This window comes from Pseudoliparis swirei, chromosome 13 (genome assembly GCF_029220125.1).
Source record: "Pseudoliparis swirei isolate HS2019 ecotype Mariana Trench chromosome 13, NWPU_hadal_v1, whole genome shotgun sequence".
NCBI classification, from domain to species: Eukaryota; Metazoa; Chordata; class Actinopteri; order Perciformes; family Liparidae; genus Pseudoliparis; species Pseudoliparis swirei.
In genome coordinates this window covers 7201688-7228783 of record NC_079400.1, presented here as the reverse complement: position 1 = coordinate 7228783, position 27096 = coordinate 7201688, and the positions used below count along the sequence as shown (strand labels likewise).

Here is a 27096-nt window from a genome sequence, read left to right as displayed (position 1 = left end):
ATAAAAAGGAATGTGTTTTTAAAAAACGATGCGTAAAATATACATAGAAGTGAAGGAATCTGTGAAAAACAAGTGGAACATACAGGATTAAGATTCATGAGAGTCATTGGGTCATTTGGGCTGCTTTTCATGGTTTGGGTTAGTTCCAGGTTAGAACATGTTATGTGACAGTTCACTTTTCTTTGCTGTGTAAACTTGACTTGCCCACACAGATCCCTGACCGCATCTCCATTCAACACCTTTGAGATGAACTGAAGAGTACCTGTGCTTGAGCTCACACATCCTCTCGTGGCCGATGGGAGTAAACCCCTGCCACCAAAATCGTGTAAACAGCAGCACATTGATGCCCATGTTCTTGGACCAAGATAGCCAACAATCACATGTAGTTGCCCACATACTTTTGGCGACTATGTAGTTTAAATGTGCAAAAGTGCAAGAGTCACATGTCATCCATTACATCTTGATAATATGGATGACATGACTAACATGTTTAAATCTGCTGAGGCTTCTTTTTATGTTATCCCCTGCAGTCCCACATGCATTATGAGACAAATCCAATTACAACATGTCAGATTCAATCTGAATAATGTAATGTATGCTCTCCCTCTGTCTCTGATGTTCATCTTCAAGGGACACCACAGACAGTTTAGTAAATATGGTATCACAACAACACACAGCAATTACAACCGTTGGCTGAGGACATGTTTAAAGCAAAGGAAAAGCACATGAAGTACCTCGAGGCAAGCTTCCAGGAACATGATTTGTATCATGAGAGCACTCCTCATTCCTTATCACTGGGTCAAATTACCATAATTTGTGTGGGTATTTCATCACACAGGCCCCATCTCATTTCACTACGCCCTCAAGAGCAACACTAAGAGAGGCAGAGAGACGGAGTATAGTGGCTAGGAGGCAGGGCCGCCTGTCAGGGTGCAACAACACCAGATGACTCACAGAAACCGGACATCATAATCCTGCATTTTTTCATTTCGTTTTATTATTCTCGGCATATTCATAATTCAACACATGACATACAGGAAACACTAACATAAACATTCTGAATGAAAGAGAAGAAATGATCAGCGGAGGCTCTCGCCTCAAAGACATGCGGCGGCGATGCCAGTTTTAAAATCTCATGATTAAACCAGCAACTTTTTGAGGCAATGCCCTCTGGCAACATGCAGCATCAAGAGAGAGAGAGAGAGGGGGGGGGGGGACGACGACTTGAAAACAGGAGAAACTTGACTGTTGTTTTGAAGGAGCAATGAAGAAATAACTAGAAAACAACTGCTGGCAAAGTTGCTCATCTTGTTTTTGCCTCAAAATGTTGCAGGTCCATCACATCCTTGAGGACAGTATGACAGATCCATGCCCCTTTCTGCTGCGAAGGAAGTGCTTTAGTACCTAAGGTACTGCTAGGTATACAGTCGGCCATAGAAATAGAATGAGTAGATTTACAGTGTTTTAATGAGATATACAATATATAATACACTGGTTCATGAGAGAGGCGTGTGCTGTTTGAAGTAAGCTGGCTCTCTATTTCTTAGCCTTGATATATTTTCAGACCTGTAGATTTCTCCAGAATGACTGATGGCTTTTTAAAAAGTTATTTGTGAAACAATGTCTTCAGGTCATCACTCTTCAACACCGGCTCATTGATTTAAAACTCAACAGGAGCTTGAAAACCTGCAGGTAGAAACACACCTCGAAGCAGCTGGGCTGCTCGTTCAGTTCATAGTGCATTTTCTTTTTAACGTCAGCGTTGGACATTTGCCTCTTCTCTAATGAGATCCCACCCTCTACCCCAAAGTAATCCAGCCCCATGCCCCCACCCATTGCCCCACCCAAAATAACTTTATACAAACAACTTCACTACAATTTACCATCAACAAAAAAAAGGTTGCACAAAAATCCGTCGTTATGTCCATCCATAAAAACTAAGAACAGCACACGTCAACATCCACTCGTATGTGATGTTGTCATTATCATAAATACACACACTCACTCACTCTCTCTCTCTCTCTCTCTCTCTGCACGACGCTTGCATGTACCCAAATACAGTATTTACACATTCCCAGGATGACAGACAGGCAGCACTTGCACTCAGGTGTATGTTTCTATTGCATCACAGCTCGGGACATCCTTCTGTTGCCAGACAGTTTCAGGGTTCTGGATAAGAACAGCATTTTAAGGACTTAAGGAATTTAAAGATAGAATAGGAGGTGAGAATGTGTTATTTAGAATGCAGCAAAGGTGTCAGAGGATCCGTGCCGGTTCAGTCGTGGATGACGATGGGGCCTCGCATCCTCAAGCTGGGGTGAGGCTGCGGAGGGGCAAGGATGAGCCCCTGCGGTGAGGCCTGGGTGACCCTGCGCAGGGTGATCTGCTCACATGGCTGCCGAGAAGCGCGCCTCAGCTGGGAGCGGGACAGCAGCCGCCTGGCCCTCCTGGAGGCGTGGACACGAGACGGGACATAAGTGCAGAAGAAGACACACGGATGCCAAGCTATTGTCAGTAAGGTTAGTAGTTAGAACAGCAGTAGACTAAATAATCTCACCAGGTTGCCAAATGACCGTTGCCAAGGTCAGGAATTCATTTTGAATTGTTTAGCCCATCATGGACGAGAAGTTTAAATTGCTCAGGAAAAAGTGACATTTGAATCCACAATTTAATGACGACTCTGCAACTTTGCTGCTGAGGAAGACTGTGGGGTCAGTTCCTAAATAGGCTTTGTGGTGAGATTGTTTTGTCGATCAGATCCAGGCGCTAGCATCATAGTCGCTTCATATTATGCACATAGATGTGAGAGAGCGGTATTGAACTTCTCATCCACATTTCACCAAGGAAGCAGAAGCATATTTAAAAAAGGCAACATTTTCCTTTACTGCGCATTTGTGATTTGAGAAATTTTAATTTGATTGTTGACTTATTTTATTTTGCCTCTGGAGACATGCAATATGTCTTGGAGTTTGAGTGCTTAACATCACACAATAACTTAGTAGCCAATAGCTCATGATTGCATTTTCACAGTTATGTTTCAGCAAGCCACACTCGCTAAGCCTCATACATTATTTGTCTGAATACATTATGTATCAACAGAGCTGCCAACCGGTCTGGTGCCTGGAGGACAGCCTGCAGTGAAAAGGCTTCCTGCACATATAAACAATGATGAAACCGGCTTTGGGCTGTCGGCTTCGTAGGATGGACAATTAGTCATGAAGGCTAATGGGTTACCAGCCGTTTGACAACAATGCAACTGGTCATTGATCACTTGATCGTTTGGTTGTTCAAATGCTGTCACGACTCGACCATTGACACAGTTTTAAGCAGCGTCTCCTCTCTGTCGCTGCTCATCTAACGAGCAACAACTTTACATAGAAATGCAATAACTGATACATTCAAGATTTAAAATGGAGAAACTATTAAAGAGAGAATACTGCAAACTTTAAGTTGGTTAAAATGATTTAACGCAGGACAAAATGTTCAGTTTAAAAGGCACTAAATTTGTCTTCCAGGCTTTTGAGAAGTAATTAGAAAACAACCACTTTTTCTCATTTTCTTTATTGAGCATCAGTAATTACGAATACACATCTCTGTTACGAGGCAGGAGAAAGGTACTTCTCTGCAGGATTTTCAGACTCATATAATGGAGCTTGCTGGTTCCAGACTGCAGTGCTGTTACAAGAAGGCTCTTGTAACAACAGCCCACAGCCACCAATACTAAACTACACGGCTGGGGGGGGAGGGCACATGCACACTAATGGAATTCATTTGCAGACAAACACAAGATACAGAAACACAGCGTTTCCTTCAGGGGGTCAAGAAAAACACTTTCAGATTTAATGCCCAGCCCTCGTCTTTTCTTCCTCGTTCGCTGCTCTCTCAGCAGCACCACGGATGTTTTCCTTGTGTTGTGAACAGGAAAACACATCCGTTCCCTCCAGATCCCAGCTGTTGATAAAATGAGCACTCGTGAAGACCCTGCACACATGATGTGCATGCAACAGTCGTGCATCAGCACACGCATCTATCAAGTACAATGAACCCTGGGATTAAGACACAGTCCGCCATACTGAGAGTTAAAGCAGAATGGGAACCAGAGAAGAACTGCAGATTTAAATCATCATCTAAAAGCTCTGCTGTTGGTTGTTTAGCCGGCCGTCGGGAGGAGGAAAGCAAACATGTAAATCCAACACGCTCCAATTTCTTTTATATGTCTCATTTACATCTCTGTTTCACTTTCTCTCGTTCTGGATTATAATATATCTCAGTTTTTTTGGTTAAAATTAAACTTCTCTGTGTTTCATTTGAGGTACATTCTTGGAAGTCTTGCACAGATTCTTTACAGAAGTATCATCATCAAAATGTACTTCAAGTATCACACATATTCATTCTGGTGTAACATGTCTCCTTTGACTGATCTGTTTTATGAATTTATGATACCACTAGATTATTTATACTGATGCATTGATGCATAATAAACAACAATAACTATGGTATGTTGTTGTTTTAAGCGTTTTTTTAAAAAGGGTTGGGGCCCATCAAAGGGTCACAAGATTAATTGTAAAATGATAAATCAGTTGGGAAAGTGAAATACATGTTTTTGTAATGTCTAATGTTTGTTTTTTCATCAGAGATCTTTTTGGGCCTGAACCTGTTTTAATACCACAATATGAGAAGTCTAAAACCACTTTTATTTGATCATTGTATCATATGGTTTCCTTAATCAAAATCAGCAAAGTGACAGCTGTTATATAAATGTATTGCAGTATACAGAACAACATTTCCTTTGAAGTAGAGAGGAAGTATAAAGGAGCATACAATGTAAATAAAGTAAAGAATAGACACATTACAACTGTACTTCAGTTCAGTACAATGATTAGCTATCTCAGTTTGAACTATACTTGCCAAAGGATTTTCTTTATCCTCCCTTTTAAAAACATTAACTTAATTTATTCCTCTTTGGTCAAGACTGAAATACCTCAACAACTATTAGAAGGATTACAATGAGAGTATCTATCATGGTTCCCTGAGGATGAATCCTATTGACCTCGTTGATCCTCTGAACTTGCCTCTCATGCCATCATGAATTTTACATTTGTTGTTCAGAGTGAAAAATATTGACTACTAGTTGGATTGCCATGACGTTTCTAGATTGTTTTAGTCTCCAGAGCAAAATTCATGGTTCCCAGAGGATGAATGATAAAAACGTTTTCACATAGCATATAGCATTCACGTAGCGTTATCAGTAAGCACACAATTTTCATTGCCATGAAATAAGGTACACACATTAATCTCGCCCCACAGGATGATACAATCATGATGACATTCTTATCTTATTTTTGTCCGATTTAGCAGTTTGAATTGTTTACGTCTGTGTAAAGAAAAGTGTTTATGTCCCTCTCTGCTTCTCGCTCTATTTGTCTTTCTTTCCTGCCCTGAATAAGTGGGAGTGATCTCCCACTGTTTATCTCTGTTCTTCATCGCTCTGAGAAAGAGTCGGAGATGGGCATGAAATTAAACTTCCCATCGTCTTTCATCAGCAGCAGCCCTTCAGAGCACATCTATTTATGTCTTTTATTTAGAGAAGCATTCATTTTATCTGCAAGAGGAGCAAATAATAGTGTAATATAATAAAGGGACATTATTCAACAAGACATATCTTGCACACACAGACACAGCCATGTTGATATTGCAAGTGAGTGATCGTATGAGTGCAGCCATGGTTAATGTGGTAATGATATTTCCACTCAGGACCCGGCGCTGGCTGGCTCCTCGCTGGCCGATCTGCACCAGTTGGCTGCTCTAATTTTAGCCTCTGTGATCTGAAGACGGCGATGGAGGCCGGGCGCCATGGCTCCTTTAGACACAGGCCTAATAGGAGAACATCGTTCTCTCTCACAATGAGACCTGCACACATTGACTCATCGTGTACGAGTGTGTGAGAGAGTATGTCTATCCATGTGTGAGAATAAATCATACAAGAAAGTGTGTCCAACGAGAATGTGATGTTTCTTTTTTTGGACGTTTCACTTTTTTTTTAAAGAAATGTAGCACCTTTATGTGTATACCTTAAGCACATTGTTTTGTTTTCAAGGCATAACAATTAATTCCGGCAGTTTATAAAGGAGCTTGTTATATTTAATATTCATTCGTTCAGCATCAACTGAATGCATCATCAAATCTTACATGACCGCGCACAATTTTATTCTTGAAAGAAATTAAATATCTCTACAAATACAGCATATAATACTTATGACTATGATCTTCTCTGGCAGCTCAACATGCAAACATACACAAAATGACAATGCTCACATGTAGCCCTGCCTCGAGTTGATTAGTCGACTAGTCGGTCATTTTGTTTCTAGTTGTTATTTTGTAAGTTATTTTTCCTGCTTATTTAAGACGCTTATGAGCACGTCTCTGGAAAAAACTATATTTTGTGTGATTCTTTATGGAGCTACTTACATTTTTTTATTAAAATAATGAACTCATTGATTATTAATGTGAGTGTTAGTTTACCAGGAATTTCCTCTGGTCGAGGACACCCTGTTAACCAGATATAACTACGTTTAACATCTTTGTGTGCTAATATTAGGACAAACACAAAGTAAATTTGAGGCTGAAAGTTTGTAGTTTTGTGGGTTTTTTATAAACCAAAGTACTGGACAGATTCCAATTTTGAAGTTATTTCATCCAGAGGGGAATGTTGATGTTGATATCAAATGTCATGGCGATCCAATAATTCTTAAGACATTTCACCAAAGAAATACAAAATCATTTTAAAACGTGAAGCATTTGTTTGCGCAACATAATCTGCCTTAATCTATCAAATCTGTACAAAATGCAATCCGACTAAAAGAAGTTCACCAGTCAAAAAAGAAAGAAAGTAATTGTTTGGACTTTTCATATCTTATGTATGGTTAAGTATTCAATTATAATGTTAAAGAGCATTTCTATGGAAGGCTAGTACTTAAAACAATGTATATTTAGCCCTATTATCAGGCCCAGCAGTGCATATCTTAAATTTACTGAGCTCTCTGACAGGTGACACCATTCTCCTCCTTTAAGCTGCCTCTGAATCTTAAACTCACCCAAGCAAAGAGCAGTTACTCAGACCGTATATCTACATGGCATTAGATCAGAATACAAAAGGCTGGCTCAACTGGCATCATAGGCATCTTCATCTGAATGCCATGGCACCCTCATTGAATCCTGCAGAATTTCTTTTTTTATTGGCCTAAAAATATTGGAAATCAAACAAGAAAAAAAAAGGTTATAGAGAATATGAAAATCCCTCCGAGGTAGCTACAACCCCCATGTGAACATGACCACTATTCTAGGATACATGTTTCCCTCTGATAAAAAATAATCTTAGTTCAGTCGGTCTTAACTGGTCTTCATATCTGTGTGAGCTACATGAGTGTTTTGATGAAAATAAACACTTCTATTTGAATACTTTTAAATTGATTTTAACTCTGCAGACACTCTGTTTACTCAATTAGTCTGTGTGAATTTAGGCAACAATGCATTGTGTATGTGTACACACTACACAGCTGTCTGAGGTCGACGCAGGACAGAAGTAACATCTGCCACGGCTCAATTATTTGTATACGCTGTTACTGGGCTCTCAGCATCACTTTCCACTCACACACACACAGTCAGCCAATCAGAGGTTTGAAAAGGGTCACCTTTGCTTACCTGGTCTCCCGGGTGACAAGGAAGAAGCTGTCATCAGGGGCATCGATCCAGTTGGGGCGTCTCTTGCGGATCATGACACCACTTCGGGAGTTTCCACTGCTGCTGCTGCGGCCGTTATGCTGCAGAAAAGCAATTATTTTTTACATTTTATTACAATAAGTGGTGACGCAGGTGTGCAGGATTTCTTATTCATAATTTTTAAAGAGTGTAAGACACCTACCAGGAGGGGTCCACCTGTCGTACTAGGGTTATCTGCAAAAAGAAGAGAACGGTGCAAAGTATGCATGAGGCAATCTGTCACTTTTGAAAAGTATTGATTACTTTTCCTGGTTACAAGTGGTGCAACAAATGACTGTGTTTCAATTTCAATAAAAATAGTGGAGTTACCAATAAAAAACAAAGTGTCAGACTGAAGTTGAATCATCCAAATTATCCAAATGACCCCCATCTGCTGATTCGTTTTCATTAGAATTAGTGGTCATTCTCTCCAACGAGCTAGTTTAGATAAGAAATGGCAAAAAAGGTTATCAGCTCCGGGTGGATTCCCACTAATTCGATTTTATCAAGCAAAAAGATGACAAGGACATTGGATATCAACACGGCTTGGTCCCCAAAGTTCACTCACAGCATAAGTAACTCAGTTAAAAACAAGACAATTCTTTTTTTAGGGGGGGTTGAGGGGTTTAACAGATGAAAACAAGGCAGGATGAAGTTAAGCAATAGAACGCCTATTATTAAATACATCATACTACTTATGCGTAATTCAGAAGATGTTTAAAGACACGTGTGTCTGTGTGTGTACCTGAGCGTCTGTCCGGCTCAGCCCTGCTGTGGTGATGGTAGCTGCGTTTTCCCAGCATGCCGTGGGGGCTGTGCGGGAGAGAAGAGAGGAGGCGTCGGGGGGGAGGCGTCTGCAGGCCCGGGGTGCGGTGGGAGCGAGGGACGTGGGCTGCTGGCCGGGACTCTGCAAGAGACACCACACTGGAGCTGCATCAACGGGCTCCTCTCTGAATGAGGTCGACTTCTATTGCTGTGATTTGATTGTTATTCAAGTAAAACTGTACTGCTCAAACACGGATTGTGTGTGTGTTGATTTACCTAGAAATTGGACAACACTGGTCAGAGTGCTCCTTTGGGCGGCTCTGGTTTTGGGGAGGCGAGTCCCCTGCCCTTCCGACGCCCTTAAAATGTCTAAACCAAACACACACATACATTTAAACAAACCAGTGCAGGTTCTCAGTCACCTATGATCTCCCTCGGAGATACTGTTGGACATTTCTCGTAAAAAATTTTTAAGCCAGGAGATTGGTAAAATTGTGTATAAAATCACTCCTGTTGTTGAGACAATATCAGGATGTGAATGAAAAAAACCTCTTTTCATGTTTAAAAAGAATGATGCAATAACTCAGAGGTGTTGATATGGTGACTTACTTTCAGGGATGGTATGTCCACTCAAAAACACTCTAACAGCGGGCACATAGAGAAGGGAGTACATGCACACACACGAACAGTAACACATATTGTAAACACACAATAAACGGAGGTATTATGACAGCAGGCACTGACGGTTGAGTCCATGCTGGGGGTGGGAGGCATGTCTTTATGGTTCCTCTGAGTGTGGCGGAGTTGATGGATAGATAACACGGGACACATGAAGCACAAAGACTCGGAAGAGATGCTTTCAGGTGTGACTTTATTGGACGTCTACGCTCACATTCACACAGTGATGAAAGAAAAGAGCAAGAAGAAGAGGTAGAAGATGAGGTGAGAATATATTGCAACAGTTGTTAGAAAATGAAGGACGAGGAGGCAAAGTGGAGGGCGAGAAATGGCTCTGAATGGAAAATCCTGTCTGCAGGATTTACAAGAGGCAACATGATGGAAACACATGAATATTGGATGATTTAAACACAGGAGAGCGGATGGCATGTCGAGGGACCATCCAAGAGGACATGACCCAGTTGATGACTCTTGATCTACAGCCAGCAGCAAAGTCAAGAGCAGCTAGTTATATATGTACCAAAGAAAATAAGGTCCTTACTTCATCCTCAACCTCCCTTCTTTCAAGTTGGATCAGTCCAAAACCCAGTTAAGCTCATTATCAACCCAAACACAATTCATTTTACACACAAGGAAAAACAAAAAAGAGATGGTGATGGCAAACACACTGAGGCCGAGGTTCAGTATTTACAATAAACATTCGTGGCTGCGACAACTCGTTCCGTCATGACAGCACAGAGTGGGCACGCCTGGACCAGGGGCGCCGTGCAAAATAGAGCTTCTCTTAGTAAAATAAATGTTCTCTACGTCTGACTTCAGCGAGTACACGGCTCAGACTAAAATATGAGTACTATTGGACTAGTCGACTGGTTAATGACAGGAGCAAATTCAGTTACTATGTGTGTGTGTGTGTGTGTTTTATTTTTAAGTGTGTGCAGGCGTGCTTGTGTGCAAAAGCCCCATTTAACAAATAAATCTGTGTGTATAATTCCAACAATGGCTTTCAGTTCGCAGTGACCAAAGGACCGTAACACATAAATGAATAAAAAAAATAAAACCACGAATGAAATGATGATTGAAACTCATAGTTATGAGGACAGGCAGTCTTTATTGGAAACAAGGGGTGGGAGAATACAAAAACCAAAATAATAATAATAACAATAATAAAAACAGAAAGAGAGACAGGGGGGGAGGCGGGGCAGAGATGGAGGGGGGGTTGATGGGGGGGCAATCAGGGTGAGGGAGGGTGGCGAGTGAGTGAGTGTGTTTCTGTATGTCTGCATATGTTGTGTTGTGTCTGCAGGTGTGTGTGTCCATGAGGCAGAAGTTAGGAGGAATTGAAAGAGCTCTTACACTCTGCCTTTATGGACCCACAGTTAATGGGGACAAAGGGCCGGCGCGCAGCACGGCGCAGCCTGATGATGTCACGGCACATGTGCCGGGCCAGCTTGGTGAGGCGGGTGGCCTGCAGCAGGAACGCCTGCTTGGTCTTCATGGAGGACTTCGGGCTGCCGCTGTTTCGCATAGGCACCATGTGATTGGACTGGCGAGGAGCGTGGCCCCGTGAGCGAGGCTCCTGGGAGGGAAAGAGGAGAGAAAATGTTGTTCACAGTTTAGCTGCTTTACATTTTTTTGTTATAAAGCCCCGAAAACCTTCTTCCTCAACCATCTTCCAAAAGACAGAAATAAATGTACACTTTTCTTGATCCCTGTGGGGACATCCTTCTCTGCATTTGACCATCCTTAGTTATTAGGGCGCAGTGGGCTGCAGTGAAGCGCCTGAGAGCCACTGGGGGTTCAGTGTGTTGCTCAAACCGGGTACCTTGTGCTCACCCTCATCCCCATGAGCTACAGCCGACCCCACAGGGAAAAAACAGTTGTCCAAGTTCACTTTTAGCCTCCACATCTCAATTTATTTTATTTTTAAAGTGTGCTAATGGCATGAGCGCTGTCATTTAAAAGCTGCTTTTTGTTTACACCTAAATAAAATAGTATCACCACATAGAGCAGTTGAAACCTGTTTACATAACACCAACATTTTAGCTTTAAGATCAAAATAAATAAAACGCTCAGCAATAAATCCTCCCCTCATAAAGGCTAACATTTTAAAGAGGTGTTGACATTTTGGAGGCTTTGTGCTGCTGTTGAACTGTTTTGCTGTTACCAAGAGGTGTCCATCCGGTTTATGTCAATGAGGGTTACTACACATCGCAAAATTACCATAAAGTTGAATCAGGAGCTTATAAAAAAAATTACAAAAAATCAGAACTGAGCAGTACCACCTTCACGAAGGTGGGTTTACTGCGAGGCTGTTACATAACGCATTACATAACTGGCATTTTAAGAAACATTGCTGAACAAATGTGGGCAACAGAAAATCACAGGTGAAATAAATAATGCTGCTGCAAGTCTTATGTGAGCCAATCCAGGGTTTCTTATGTTGTGTATGCAGGCTCACTAACATTTTACAGAGATGTTTTAATTACAAAGCCATCATATATGTTATTAATTACACCTGTACAGAAACAGGGTTGGAGTTTGGGTCTTTGTTCTGCATCCTAAACAGATTAATTGCTAAAAAAGAAAACATGTTGACCAAAAATGGACCTTTAGAAAAGAAATGCTGAGATGGGAAACAAAAAACATAGCATATTCATTTGTATAATTTCCTTAAATAGAATATTTACATCGGCCTGACTACAGTGTCCCAGCTGACATAGAAACTGGTCAGTTTTCTCACCTCGGGAAGAATAATCTAGACGGTAAATAGGGAATGTGTGAATGTACGAATACATGAATGTGAGATACCGTCAGTGATGTCTTGAGCTCAATGAATAATTGATGTTGACAGCTGACAACATTATTCGTATACTGTATATGTGAAACTTAACAGAGCTGAAGTTGTGTGGATTTTGTTCCATGCTTTATACAAACATCTCTAATACAGTACTTAGGGAGTCAAGAGCATGAGATGGGGTGATGGTAAGCATGTCTTCAGGAACTGTGGCTCCCCCCTTTCCCCCACTACTCCCCATGAGTTTTACATCCGTGGCTTCTGAGCTTACATTGGTTGCTGGACTGGGGGAGGTCCTCTCCTCTGGGACCTCTGCTCTGCTTGGCATCTTCAGGCCTCCGTACTTCTTCCAGTACATCCAGCAGGAAACGCAAAGGCGGCACTGCATGTTTGGTGGCCCCCATGAGTACCATTGGGCCGACTGCATGTCTGTTGATGCACAAAATGCATGACTGAAAATTAGAAGCGGTTCAAAGACACTCAGCATATTGATCTCTACTTTGACCGTTTTAAGTCTCTCTTTAACGATGTCATCAATGTCTATATATCAGACCAGGTCACAATCGTGCCCGCGATGGACCGATAAGTTTAGTACCTTGAGTGACTTCAACATCTGTGCAGTCTCAGTCCGCACACATTTATTAGTAGTAAGGACACAAATAAATATTTATAGTAGTGTTTTTGTCGCACACCCATTCTGTTTCTTATTGAATCATGTCTCTTTCTAAATAGCTTCTTTATGACAAAGAAATTAAACCACAATAACATGAAATTGCTTCATGCTCAAAACTTTCCGACAGTCCACCAACGTAAGGCTTTTATTGTGACACTTTATGTTCTGGTAGCCATTGTAAATGATGCTAGTGAGTGATAGCTCCTCGTGCTCCTCTTTGTGCGCTTAAGGGTGACACCATTTAGAATATGGGTAGGTTAGTCTATTAAAGTCGTTTTATTTTCTGTCAACAAGTTGACGGAATGAAACAACTTTAAAAAGAGATGAATGGCGAATGGCAGAAAAAAACAAAATAAAAATACTCTTTGTTGTTTGCAGTATAAGGATTGTGAGGATTTGAACTCTCCTGACTCTGGAAGAGTTTCTGTTACATCACCGTACATTTATTATTTTGTCAATTTGAGGACATCCCCTTGTAATGGGCATTTCAATAAAATAAAGAAAAAGATAGAATAAACATAAATGGTGCAGCAGAGCAGGTCTAACCCTTCCTTACATTAATCGATAAGTGGAATTGAAAGTGAAGGGAAAGATGATCACCAGCTGCCACAACAAACAGACACGTTATGGTGAAACTTAAAGAAAAGCTTCTCTCCCCGAGTCAGAAGAGCTCGACAGGGCACAGCATTAGTTTGTCTTTCTTCTAGTTGACCGATGTTCGCTGTCCCTGTGATTACATTTCACACTTGCCTCAAACACACACCCGCTCTCACAAACAGATAAAACTCACTATAACAGCTCTCGCAGGCTCTGCCCCCGCCTGCTGCATGGAAGGCCCCGGGGCCCGCTCCATTCACTGTCGCAATCTTGCCATTGGTCATCGAGATCTGGTTGGGGTTGGGCTTGTTACTGTCACAGAGAAGAGCGAGAGGAGATTTAAGAAACAGACAGAGAGTGCTGCTGCCCGAAGCAGTGCTTTGAATTAAACACTTAATTATGCATAAAAAGACACGGTTACAGCAACAATTCCTCCATCTAGAAATGTGAAATAAAGTCACTTACTATGTGGGGATATAAACCTGCTTCAGTTTGCTCTCTGCTTCGGCTGCCTTCAGTCTCTTCTGCTCAGAGAGAAACACGGAGGATTGATTCATTAAGGTGAAACAAATGAACTGTAATCTCTGATAAAAGTCCATCAGACAGTTTGACAACTTTTATAATTAACCCTGAAAGGCATTACAACTATTATTATCAAATGTGTCAATGCATTTCAAAAAGGTGTCGTTTCCTTTCCTCTTGACAGGTGTAGGTTCGTTACACCCTTTCCTGGTAATCATAATCAATTAAATGTTGATATTCATGATACACATTCTGCTGATTCTCTCAGAGCTACTAACTAACCAACTTTTGCTTTTACTTAATTCCAAGATTTTTATTTTAACATTGTAAAATGGTGCACTAGCCTCAGTGACCATTTTCCAATGTGAAAATAAAAAATATTGGAATGTACAGCCACGTACATTATTGAGAGAAAGCAGGGGGTTAAATGGAGTTTCAAAGATGTACCAGGTTATGGTAATAGGCTGGTGATCTAATGGAAGATGCTACTTAAGTTGAATTCATAAGACAGAAAGCAATTCAAGATTTCTCAGCTTCTAACAGTTATACTTCTTCTTTTTCTTTTTTTAAGTCCACCAACTTTACTGTAGTGCAATACTAGATCACCGGAGTATCACTGTGCCACGCAGTAGCCAATAAACGTGCAACAGAAGACATGCAGAACATAAGTACCCCAGCACATGTATGCAGACATACAAAACAAACACATTCAAAACATATACAAAGAACCAGAAGCAGGACAAAAGAAAACTGAAAATCTTTCAGAGTGTGCCAAGTCCAGGAGAAAGCCAATAAACAAATACTAGTTTGGTAAATACTGATTTTGTCTCACCTGTTGCACATATCTGTCTGTTGTCTTCCACATGTAGTAGTACTCTATGATACTCGTCAGAGACTTCCATGGCAGCTTCACAATAGGAAATAATGAAGAAGTGTAGAGAGAGAGAGAGAAAGAGAGGAAATTAATGGTATTAATCCATCATGTTTTTGCCATCTGGGTGCAGAAATCCATAAATATTCATGAGCGGCGTCGTGACCAGAGAGGCTGAAAGCTAGCGGCTTTGCCTGGTTCTGAGCCCGACCAAAACAAACACATTCACCCAGATGCACACAGTGATTCACACATTTAATAAGTATTCATGAGCACCTGGTGGCCCCACATGCACCCATATCCTGTCTTTATTGTACAGTACAGGTAGATGCTGGGAAGAAAAGATAGAAATAGTCTCCCCCCCGTAGGCTTGAGGTGGCTATTAAAATTGTTCATGTTTCTTTCATAAAACAGTGACGGAAGTATCAAAACATTCATAGAAACGTCTACAAACACTCCAGCGGCACAATCAAACTTCTCCACTGTACATAAATATGACACATACGTTTCAAAAAGCCACACTTCCACTAAAACACAGCTGAACACAACTCCTGCGTTAAACTACAGTTGCGATTGAGTGCTGAAGGTCATCAGACGCAGCCTCACATGAGCATACAGATAGACAGCATGGATGTGATTTAAGCTGGGGGAGTGACTTGAGAATGCTGAAATAACTTTATTCCACAACACCAACCCTGACCACTACGGGAGTAGATTTTATCAAATGAATTCAAGCGGAACCACAACTGCAGTCATTGATTAAGAGAGAACGTTATCGCACAGTGATGAACACACACTTACAAAGTCTTGTCGGATGTCGTTGAAGTCTTTCCCGTATTTCTCTAGTGCCTCTTCGAACATGGCGGCTTCCGAGGCGCTCCACTCCTCCATCTCGTCCCGGCAGAGCACCGGGCCGCCTGCTGGGACCAGTACACTCAGCGCACTGGACAGGTCGTAATTGTGACGATGCAGCGTGTCCATCGCATGGAACTTCAACCCAAAAAAGGCAAAAAGAAAGAGATTACAGCTGATCGTGTGAGGCGGAGTGAGTGTGCATTGATCTGCGCGTGTTCAACTCACCAGTGTGATATCTCGTGAGGCTGCAGCTGCACTCATGTGTAAGCTTGGCTGTCGAACTGAGCTGCTGCAGTCCAACGCTCGAGCAAAGGTCCCAACCGCCCTGAAGAATTACACACAAAACACACACATAAACAAACTGGCAGGCTGTAAATATTTAAAAAACAGTGAGATGCATGTGCCAGTTCACTGCTGCGTTATGACACATCCTCGTCAGAAGCAACAAGGCTAAAAAGAGGTCACGGCGACATATTTGATTATGTCATTGGGCTACATGCACAGTGAAGGCTCAATAGCTGGAGCACAATCATAGAACATAAGGATGCTCGGAAAAGGAGTCAGACAATTACAATTCTGCAGTGTGCCTGACAAGATCTTTAATAAATGACCATGAACAAATGCTTTGTATATAAAAAAATTCTATTAATTATTGGCGGCCATCCATTATAGTTCACCCAAAACGTTCAGTCAGGCCGAGAGAACTCAAAGAGCCCCGGACTGGACACAGCCCTTTATTTCTCGTGACATCGGCTGTAAACCTCCTACATCTAGAAGCAGTTACTCCGCACACGTGTTTTACCCCGCAGCTGCCTCGAGTTCAGACACCGTGTCCCGGCCTTAATTTAATAGCCGTCGTCTCTTTTTTCACCGATAAATAGAGAGACACCGTGGCACAGCTCTAATTATGCTTCCAGCAATTGCAAAAGAAAAAAAAGTGTGCAAATACAAATCATGACTCAAACACAATAAATGGTCCAGCTACATGTTTTTTTACTTGATTTAAAGCACAAATCGTTATTATGATTATTATTATTATTGTCATTTAATTTTGTTTTACGTTTTTCAAAATCCCAAACAAACATAAATACATTCACAATTCTAAATAGTGAGCATTACTTTGGAGGTATCCCGAATAAAATCTAAATTTGCATTTATTACATTTGCAATTTATTTGCTACACATTGATAAAGAAAGGAAAATAATGACTCTATAATGTCCACTTATCTGCAGTCAAGGTTCTAACACTCTCATATACTTGGACTAATCGCTGCATCTGTCTGTAAGTGAGTTGTTACAGCTGTACAGGAATCACAACATCCTATGAGAGAAGAGGTGAAAGGTCTTACCGTGCCACCACTAGGAATTGGTCTATCTGTTTGCTGGTGAGTGGACACTCTGGATACCACAGTTTCTCCTCCAGCTTGAACTGGTCCCTGTCATCTGCCTCAACTGCAGGACACACAGAGGCAACAGCTGACAGACGGCACGGGAGATTGAACACAGGCCAAAGGCGATAAAACGGAATAACAATTTACTTATTTGCAAGACTTTTCTGGTAGAGCTAGTTAGTTTAAACTCTGCAGACAATCTGCTACCATCTGTAAAGTACGGCAGACTATTGGATGGTTGAGGAGAAGTTTTTGTTTTCGACAAAGAGGCTGATTATTTCTACTGTTAACTGCAGTATGTACATATTCCTCTCAGCCCATTAAGGTGAAAAGTAAAACAAAACAGGGTAAACGAAATGCAAATGCCCAAATCTCCAATGAGGATGTTGAATGTTGACATTTTACAACTTTTGGTCACACTAGCAGGAAAACAAAAAACTTTTCCAAACTCCAAGTTAACTTTTCTCAAATATCAACCTCAGTTAGTATTCATATTTGATAATGCTTCCATGTTGCATGTGTGAAAAAGGCACAATCTAGTCATATTAAGAGGAGACACTACAAACAATGACCTCCATTATTAGGATAACGCCTGCAAAGAACAACCACTTCTTCCTGCTAAACAATTTGAGACCACTCACACACACTAAAGGTGTGTAAATAAGAGCACGTGTAGGTATGATTGAATAAATCATGCGTTCTGACTGACCCTCTTGTAGCATTTCAGGTACGTCTGCCTGAAAGCGCGGTCCCACTCGGATCTCTCCTTTGTCAGCCAACAGGGTCTTCTGTGTGGGGTCGTAGACCAGCGAGTAGAAGAATGTGTCCTGAAGAGAACAACAAAATAATCTGTCACTGCATTTAAAATCACAGGGTTTTACACTGGTCCTAATGGCAAACATTTCAACCTTCAGTTTAACAATATTTGGAATTTCCCTCGTGTGAAATGAAGGACAAAAGAAAGAAGAAATTCTGCAGTTCACCTGGAAATCTCAGCTGTTGTATAACAGTACTCATTTAGGAATGCAACCTATCTTAGCATCCAGCAGGGTGGATCAAGGCTTCTTCTAAGTGATCGGTATCGGCTATATTGAGCTATTGTGCCCGATCGATTCCTTCATTTTACGTCAGCTGTCACACGGGTGTCTTTACTCGTGAAGCTCTGTCACAGCAACGCAACAAGTGCAGCTGCTGTCAACTCTCCGCTGTCCATCTCTCCTCCTCAGTCACACAGTCACACAGACAGACAGACAGACAGACAGCAGTGGAGGGCCGACGACACTCACACTGACCACGCAACTGCAACGGAAGCACCGTGACCAAAACAATCGATAAGAGTGATTTATGAATGCAATTGGTGATGCACCGATCGATCGGCCGACGATCAAATCTGCCTGGTATTCAACTGATCTGCCGTGTCTAATTTGATACCCACATTAAAACATGGCATCCTAAAGAAAGTCTTCCTGTTGGCAGACAGTGGCACGGTCAGTAATGTGTCTCACTCACACACACATGCACTTTCACACGCACATGCACTGTGTTAGTTGGACAAAACAAGTTATCGGACACCATCCTGGGAGTTCAACAATAAATCAAGAAAATAATCAGCTGATTAAGCCTAGCCATTGACTTTTTAACAGAAAAAAATAACAAATGAAAAAGTATGACAACCTCCAATGACATTGTCTTCACTAAGCAAAACAGCATTAAGAGAGGAAGACAAATCAAGTTGTTTTCTCTGACTCACCTCTTTGTCAAGGTAAGAGAGAACGGCTTCGGTCTCATTTAATAATGCGACACTGCACTTCCCCCTAATAGGAAGAGAGAGGGAGCAAACAAGCACTTGGTAAAACACACACAGGAAGTGAGCGGCACTTGATTTCACCGTTCATGGTTGGATGAGTGACTATCCATGGACACTGCCTGTAGATCAGACATGTGGTTGTGTGTGTGTGTGTGTGTGTGTGTGTGTGTGTGTGTGTGTGTGTGTGTGTGTGTGTGTTTCTGTACAGTACCTGATGTGTGTCGCAGGCAGACTCTCATACTGCCGGGAGAGGAAGAGCTCTCTGTGGCGAAGCTGGTGTTTCTGTTTTTCTGTTAGGTCTGTTTCTATCGGGGTCTCCTTCTCTTCTTCCAGCTCCTCTGCAAAAGGCACAAACACACACAAGAGAAAATTAGACTACAAAAGACATTGGAAGAGAAATACGACACGCATTAACATCACAGTGTGACCCGTGACAGATTATCAAAGTCACAAATGGTCAGGCCAAATCCATCTAAGATTTCATAAAACACGACTTAATGACATTTCATAACTGTGCTGGCGTCAGATTTACTACAATAGGCTGGTAACGTGGCTCTCGAGGGCTTTGCAATCACAAACTAATGTTGCCATCCATTAAAGACTCCCAAGCTATTATGCGCAGGAATACTATGAGATATTTAATGCGAAGCACACAGTGCTCATCCATAAATACTGTATTAGCTGCAGTTAAGTCACCACATAATCACATACAAAACACATTATAAGTCACTGTTGCACAGTGAAGGCATCTACTTTATACGGATAAATACTATTTTTTTTACGATTGGCAACTATCTTTTATAACACCAGTTGTTTCACTCTCTAGTGTTGGCACTAGTGCAGCTTCACATCCCAGTTGGAAAGTCCTACATAGCCCCAGGATCCCCATTCCCGCTGTCCCGACGTCATGCGTTAAGCTGCCAGTGAGCGTTTTCAGATGTGTCTGTTTGATGGGCGAATAACTTGGAAAAAAGACAATTTGGAGTGTTTTGAGGCTGCCGTCTCCATGCATTACACACCGCCTTCATCAGTGGCCGGCGGTAAACCCATGCGTAGTGCAGCCTCCAGAGCCCTCCGCTCAGCCCTTTGGTCTGTATTGTGGAAAGCTTCGTAATCCTCCGTAAAGAAATAATTGAAGACAGAGGACCTACCCTCTCCAGCCCTGTTACCTTTAAGAAACCCACATTCACGCCCCCTTCGTGGGCTGACTGGCCAGCTGTGCACAGGTGAGAAAGGAGCCAACTTCTCTCTCACTTCAGCATGCTTTTTTTTAAACAATTTTAACACATGCGTGTGAACAACCGAGAGCAACACTATAGATATCTTCCAGCAGAAAACCTGTGCATTAACTTACATTTATAGAGCGCTTTACGAGTATTCCGACCATGCAAAGCGTTTTACATTACATGTCAACATTCACCTATTCACACACTCGCACACTGAACATCCAGCCTTTAGTATATTCCCCAAAACACTTGGGGAACTGGACTGTGTTGGTATCCTAAGAGTTTCACCACGTTGCCCCCCAACCCCATCTTTCCCCCACCGTCAGCTGGAAAGTGATGTGACTATGTGCATTTCTGATGTTACAGCCGGTGAATACTCAAAATGAAATAGTTTCTAAATCACGTCTTAAGACCAGAGTGTTTATAGTTGTTCAACATGGCCACACACAAAGGTGTGGGTGAGGGGGGGGGGGGGGGTCGAATGGCATGCGCAATGAATCGTACCAATAGCAATAACAACTCTTGTGCAGTCACACACACACACACACAGGTGCACGCACACACACGGGCACAGAGAGAGAGAGAAATCCGAGAGGCGTTTCCTACATCACGCTGCTTTAATCCAATGGATAGCAGCCTCGATGATTTCTGACCTGCCATCCTATATATTTGAGTTGTAATTGCTGCATTAAGACACGGCTAATGCAAACTTATTTCTGCTGCTACTGTTGTTTAAAAGCAAAAGCTTTTCACTAGAAAGCCACTGGACGGCAACTACAGAAACCATGTCTCATATTTCTCGCTGAGGTTAGCAACTGGATGCTGATTCATCACAGCAAGATATTGACACCGTGGTGGATGAGTGAATGTACACATTCCGATGTTGCTTGATATGAATCATATAAACGGACCATTAGAACTTGTGTTTAGCCCTCAGCTGTTTGATTGTTGGCTGCAATGATTAATCAGCATGTTGAACAAAACAAATGTTGAAGAAGGGCTTCAGAATAACTCCACCAACAGCTCTGTGGCATTCTTCTAAAAAATTTAAATAAAGATTCAGAAAAACAGGTTGATATTTTTTTTTACCTTGTAGATTTTTTTTGTAGTTTGGTAATAAGTGCAGACATCTCAGTTGTCACTCAGCACAATCGGCTTTATTTCTGTACATCACATTTACTGCCTGTGCTTTTGTTTTCGCCCTGAACAAATTACTCAAAATATGCAAAACCTCTTTTCTACAAAGAGTGAAAAGAAGCACAACACATTCCTGTCTTTCTTGTCTGATGATTCTCATTCATTTGACAATCATTCCGACACAAACGCTGTGTAAATAATTAACTTCTACTAATCAAGTAGTCTAATTACATTACAATGCGGGTCTTTTCATATATGACAACATATGGAATAGTTTTTTGAAGCTATGAGAATTATTCTTGCAGCTGACTCTTCATTACTCCATCTCCATCCTCAAGGTTGTGGGATTGCTTTGGCTAAGAGGAGCTTTTAATTTCCAGAAAGTCATCGACAGTTTCTTTTGTTGTGAAAACATCACTGCGAACAGGTAAAGGCTAGCACACAGAACACATGTTAGCTTGACAACAACACTTTCCTTTCCTTCCTACTTCTCCTCCGCACTCCAATGCTCACCCTCCCGGTAATAAGTAATTGACAAATACCTGTGACATATGAATAGCGTCATATTTTCACATGGCACTAGATCGCCTATTTATGGGACTAAATAATTGCACTCTGGAGCTCTGGTTTACATGAACAACATAATGGTATTGATAGTTAGTGCTCACGATGTGCTAAGTGGATACACAGCTGGAAATGTCTGCCTGACTGACATGAAGCAGAGTGACATTTTCCCTCATTGAGACTGAATACAAAAATATTAATTAAAATCATAGAGTCAGCCTGGTGCTGTAATGTCCATTTATTACGTAAGAAATCATCAATATTAATACAATATGTCTTGCTTTAATTTTGTGAAACACATTTCAACAGAGCTGCAACAAATAATTATTTTTAGTTAATCTGCAGATCATTTTTTTTCAATTAACCAAAGATATTCTATTAATACTTAATACAGTAATAACAGGAAAAGAAGTCCATCCTGGATATATTCTTTAAACAAATATTGTAGATTCGTCGGTCTGCTTCTCTCCAAAATGAGATGATACTGCCTGTTGAAAACACGGCTGTTCAGAATGAGCCGAATGCTTGAACTGTGCTGGTGCTGCTTGCAGCTTTCTTGAGAACTGCTCAAACAAACAACGTCACACTGCAAACAGCTCTTCCTCGAGTCCCGAGCCATACAGCTGCCACGACATAGATGCTACACACAACCAAGTCGCGGACACTCAGTATAACACACTCTTGAGATGCACCCTGGTTCCTGGGAAAAGCCAGATTTTACCGTTGGGCAAGTTTGGCATGTTACTGTTCTTATTAGTATCCATTAAACCCTGAAATAACTTACAAAGTAATTAAAAAATTATCTCAAATTGTAAACTACTTACTGTCTCCTTCAGGGGAAAACATTGAGCTAATATTCTTCAAGACAGAATATTCTTCTTTTTATTCTACCACTGCCAAGACCAACATTCCCAGTTAGATAAAGGAAGAAAAGTAAAGCAATACAGCTCGTCAGGGGCTCCTACATCTACTAAACCTGCATCTGAAAAATGTACAAAAATCGCATTTTTTCGTGGTCAGAAATATCAACCTATAACACAAATACACATATTAGTTGCTTGCTCCAACATAGCGACCACTGTGTACTTGTTCAGTCAAAGTTTCTGAATCGTAAACGTGTCCAAATTGCACCAATTTCGACAAAGATCTCCCCCGGGGTTCCCGTTAATAGTGAAGTAAACCAGATGAGTGGTTCTCGAGATATAGAAACAGATGCTCCTTGCTTTACAGTTAGATATATTCAGGGAGTGCAGTTTGGGACAGCGTGGGCTCCGAAAGCTTGACGGAATATCAGCTTAGCGAGGGCTCAATTGCTTGAAAGCGAATTTAATTTAGATGTGGCATCAAAAAGTAAAGTGTGTCTTAGTGTGTGACAGGAGTTACTACTCACTTGCATGTTTGTCTGCGAGCTGGATGAGGCTGTGTGAGATGTCTCTCCTTCTGTAGAAACAAACCACCTTGGCCTCCACATTCCCACTGGCCGTCTGAAACAGAGTAGAAGGATCAAGGTGGACTGTATGCCAAGGCAACACCTCCCAACACAAACCTCTAATTTCTTTGTGTGCTCAAGCTATGCTGCGACGACCGGCTGACCAGGGCAGCAACAGTGATTTTGAACCAATGATTGATCGATTGTCTTGTCGGATACTTAGGTTTAAAAACGCAGCCAGTATTGAATTCCATGATGGAGAGTGAATGGATGTGGACAAAAATGGTTTCCAAACTCTGCTACTTTTCTCAGAAGCGTGTGGGTAAGAGCAGATGTGTGTAATTGCAGTGTTCACCTGATGGATATGGACAAAATAACAGGAACACCTTGCAATACGAAGCAATAGCTACGGTCACGAAAATGTTCATCATCTTGAATCAACCACTCGTTCGGTCTCAACGGAAAAAAGAACATGAGAAACTTCACACAGGCAGCATCTGTTGCAGGATCAGTGTGTTACATTACATCATGCTGCAGGGTGTTCCTGTTATTTCCCCAATTATCACTAACGATAACAACACCGTCTGTCTGATATCTACCCACACACACACACATTCTGATAATTGCATTTATCTGAGTTTTTTCATGCAAATGCAGGAAATGCTTTTCTGACTTGCCTGTTCAAGACACTCGAGTCGTATTTAAACAAAATGTAGCTTTGGTCTGTTTTTAACATCAGCGACACACATCTAGGAAATCATTTTAAACAGTTTCCTCTACAAATGATCAAACATTGGCAGAAAAATCTAACATCAGACCATGTTGCATTTCAAAGCTGATTCAAAGCTGCGCTGAAACATGACATTAATCTCCCCTGCCTACACATACAGCCCCATTGGTGTGTGTCCTGTGATATAAAAATGCAGTTAGGAGACAAGGAAACACCTGTCAGGCTGCATCATAGTACAAACAAACACATTTAGTCCCAAAATTAAAGTGGGGTTAGGGAACAACGAGGAATCCTAGCTATTTACCCTCAGGCATAAAACTTAGTAAAAACTAAACACACAAAAAATGTACACATATATACTTAAGTACCTTGTTGAGTTCTTCTATTCGCCGGATCAGGTAAGGGTTACTGGAGGAGTTCTCAAAGAATACATAATCTGCAACAGAAAACACAAACTGTATCAGATCATTTCAATAAATAATACATTCAGCAACCACTTCAATAGGTACACCTGTCAATTCAAAAGCACTTCCATACAACAGCTCACCTTATCGAAGACAACAATATTCCGTTTTTTATTGACACTGTCCAAAAGGTATTTTTTGAACAATATGTTTTCCAATAAACTATATTTATTTGTATTTTTTTTCTAATGCTTTGCCCACCCAATTTATAAACCTGAGGGTAGAAGAATATTAGAAACACGTGAATTAAAGCTTCTCTGACAGCGTCAAACCTCAACATTATAATCCTCTTAAATGTAGAATTTGTTGCAGATCGATTGTATTGCATTACATTAAGTTGTATAGGTGTTCTAACAAAGGGGCCATGGAGTGAGCGTCCTATATTTCAACCACTACCCATTTCACTATAATGTAAGCCGAGGAACAGAAAACTGGCTGAGTGACATACTGCAGTGTTTTCCTATTACCAGTATACCATTGAGGAACTAATAGGTCAATGATAAATCAAGAGGACAAGGTTAAAAAAACGATGTGGGGACCATTCATAAACTGGGTATGTGTTATGAGCATGCACCACATATAGAATATAATGTGCAAGTTAAACAGCTCAAGGCAAAAGCAAATACATGTACACTGCAAGGTATTCACAGCCTGGCCGTGAGCAGTTATATTTCTGTAAGATAAATACATCGAGGACAAAGATAGATTTAACTCGTAATTAATGATTTGCTCATCAGCAAAATCAGCATAAACAGGACTTATCTTAGCCAAAGCCTGATTGAGCTCTACCTGAGCTGAATATACAGTAACTTTTGAAAAGTTCAGTCCATGGCAAATGATGCCTTCAGGGACTGTCTGAAAAATTGTAATTTCTAAGCACGAGGAAAATACACAATAAGTAAAGAGGTAAATATGTCCAACTCGTCATGGTTTGACATTTAGTAAGTGCATATATACTTGAAGTATTCTAACTCTGAATTCAAAATATATGTATTGTTGTAACAGAATAAATTGCAGCCCTGAAAAACATTCTTCTCGTTATTGAGTTGCACTTCGTAGGACCAGCTATATGTAAAAAGAAGCAACAATTACAAAAGTCCTATTTTAAAATCAGACCCGTTATCATTTCATAAAGACAAAAACTACACACAACAAACAATCTTTAAGTTCCCAGAGCTGTCGTTTCCAAACAGCACTTAAAGGCAGCAGGAGAACTGCAGCTAAGGTGACCATATGGTCAACAAACGTTGTATCGACACTGCAAGACGCCTGTTACACTAATGCCAATAGTATCACCTGTGCAGAGCTGCTCAATGTGTATGCGGCATGTCAAGCATGCCATTAAAGACTAATCACAACGTGAATGTACTGGAATTGCGTGTGAATAAAAAGGTGTGAGGTTAAATCAAACCCGACGCAGCGACCCCATGAATCCTGACAATAATTTGATGCTGAATTCCAGCACACTGCTAACAAGCTAGCTAGCAGGTGAAGTAATGTCGCTAATTAACGGCGCTTGTTGTGCACATAGGTGGACAGGGACCCACTGCCTTATCGTCCATAGACTGTCAGTCGCAGTCCTCGTGTAAAACGTAGCGCCACAGCCGCAATGACGCTAATCAGTGAAGACATTAGTGGCGCTAACGTTAGCTAAATAAGGACTCGCACTCATGGCTGCATGCCAGAAGAGGCAAATACAAAGGCAGCTCCAGACTGCCCGTGGTAACGTTTTAACCTCTTTTTTTTAAACACATGCCTCGTGCAGAAGCCTCACGGCCCGTCCGCTACGCGTCTCCCCGGTCTATACAGCCCGAGAACAACAAAGGTGCCGACAGTTGAAATATGTTTACATTGTGAGCTTAGCCATTTAGCAAGCTGGCGGCTAGCTGCTGTGGCCACGACTAGACGCGAGGCCTGACCCATTTTGAATCCCCAAATATTTAGAAATTATCACCTTCCTGGTCCGACTTAATGCACCTCTGTGCGCGTTGCACAGCCGTATCTCACTATTAGGCGCAAAACAAACTACAATTTGCGTGACATAATCCCCAGGGGATGCACAACTGGAAGGGTTTCAGTTTGATAAAAAAAAAGATCCACATTGACATACATACCTCCGACCCGGTACATGTTGGCCGCCATTTCTGCCCTCCCGGAGTGTTAACGTAAACCATAAAACTAAGAGAAATAGAATAATTTAATAAAAACAATAAAACTCAGTCTTTTAAAAGGTAAAAGGTGCGATAAATTAAGATCGTCGAGACTCCGGATGTGTACCGAAGCGGGAGATTTTTTGGCAAATCGACCCCCCCCCTCCTCCTCTCGGAGCCACAGTACCCTTTACAATACAGTGAACTCACGGCAGCCAAAAGAAGTCCGATCAACCCGAAAAACCACTGACTGGTGAGGTTGAGGAGAGGGCCGCGCACGCGCACGCGCACACACATACACACACTCATATACACACACTCATACTCACACAGACACTGTTACCTTTATGCATCATACTTATTGAAATAAACAATGTGTGCGTAATTTCTGCCAAATGCAGCTATAGTTGTAATACACATTTATCAAGTAACGTTACAACTTACATACAACCAGGCTACTTAATGACTTCATATTCAATGTCAGAACCTTTATATGAGCCAATATAGGGATATTACAGGGAAGCATGGGAGAAGTCATCAGATGTTCAATGTATCATAATATTTCATGTTATTTATTGTCGTGCAAAATACAGGGAAGCAGTTGTAGTAAATTATTTTTTGGTTCTTGGGCTCCTTCCAACAGTGCTCATAAAAACCAGAATAAATCAGAGTACAAATAAACAAA

At 41.3% G+C, this 27096-nt stretch overlaps 1 protein-coding gene across 2 annotated transcripts; it reads right to left on the bottom strand.

Annotated features, from left to right (window-relative positions):
- Positions 1-1927: 1927 nt before the first annotated feature.
- On the bottom strand, positions 1928-26651 carry mta3 (metastasis associated 1 family, member 3). Of its 2 annotated transcripts, XM_056430274.1 has the most exons (19): positions 26376-26615; positions 24166-24233; positions 23029-23122; positions 18923-19049; positions 18655-18718; positions 17614-17731; positions 16863-16965; positions 15739-15838; positions 15460-15648; positions 14620-14694; positions 13731-13789; positions 13459-13577; positions 12267-12424; positions 10555-10777; positions 8800-8892; positions 8504-8665; positions 7922-7953; positions 7702-7820; positions 1928-2447 (listed from the first exon to the last, which is right to left on the bottom strand). In XM_056430274.1, exons 1-19 carry the CDS (start codon positions 26401-26403, stop codon positions 2276-2278), a joined length of 2103 nt encoding a protein of 700 aa, XP_056286249.1. In that variant the 5' UTR covers positions 26404-26615; the 3' UTR covers positions 1928-2275. The 2 variants fall into 2 exon arrangements, with proteins under 2 accessions (XP_056286249.1, XP_056286248.1); XM_056430273.1 differs by lacking the exons at positions 1928-2447; positions 7702-7820; positions 7922-7953; positions 8504-8665; positions 8800-8892 and adding an exon at positions 26622-26651 and having other exon boundaries at positions 10290-10777; positions 26376-26439.
- Positions 26652-27096: the final 445 nt, after the last annotated feature.

What these genes read in the sequence shown, in the direction of transcription:
- mta3 (XM_056430274.1), bottom strand. Translation starts at nt 26,403, where the DNA reads ATGGCGGCCAACATGTACCGGGTCGGAG. An exon ending in GAATAGAAGAACTCAACAAG is followed by an intron (nt 23,123 to 24,165) that starts GTACTTAAGTAT and finishes ACTCTGTTTCAG; the next exon opens with ACGGCCAGTGGGAATGTGGA. An exon ending in TGAGCCGGACAGACGCTCAG is followed by an intron (nt 7,954 to 8,503) that starts GTACACACACAG and finishes TTCTTTTTGCAG; the next exon opens with ATAACCCTAGTACGACAGGT.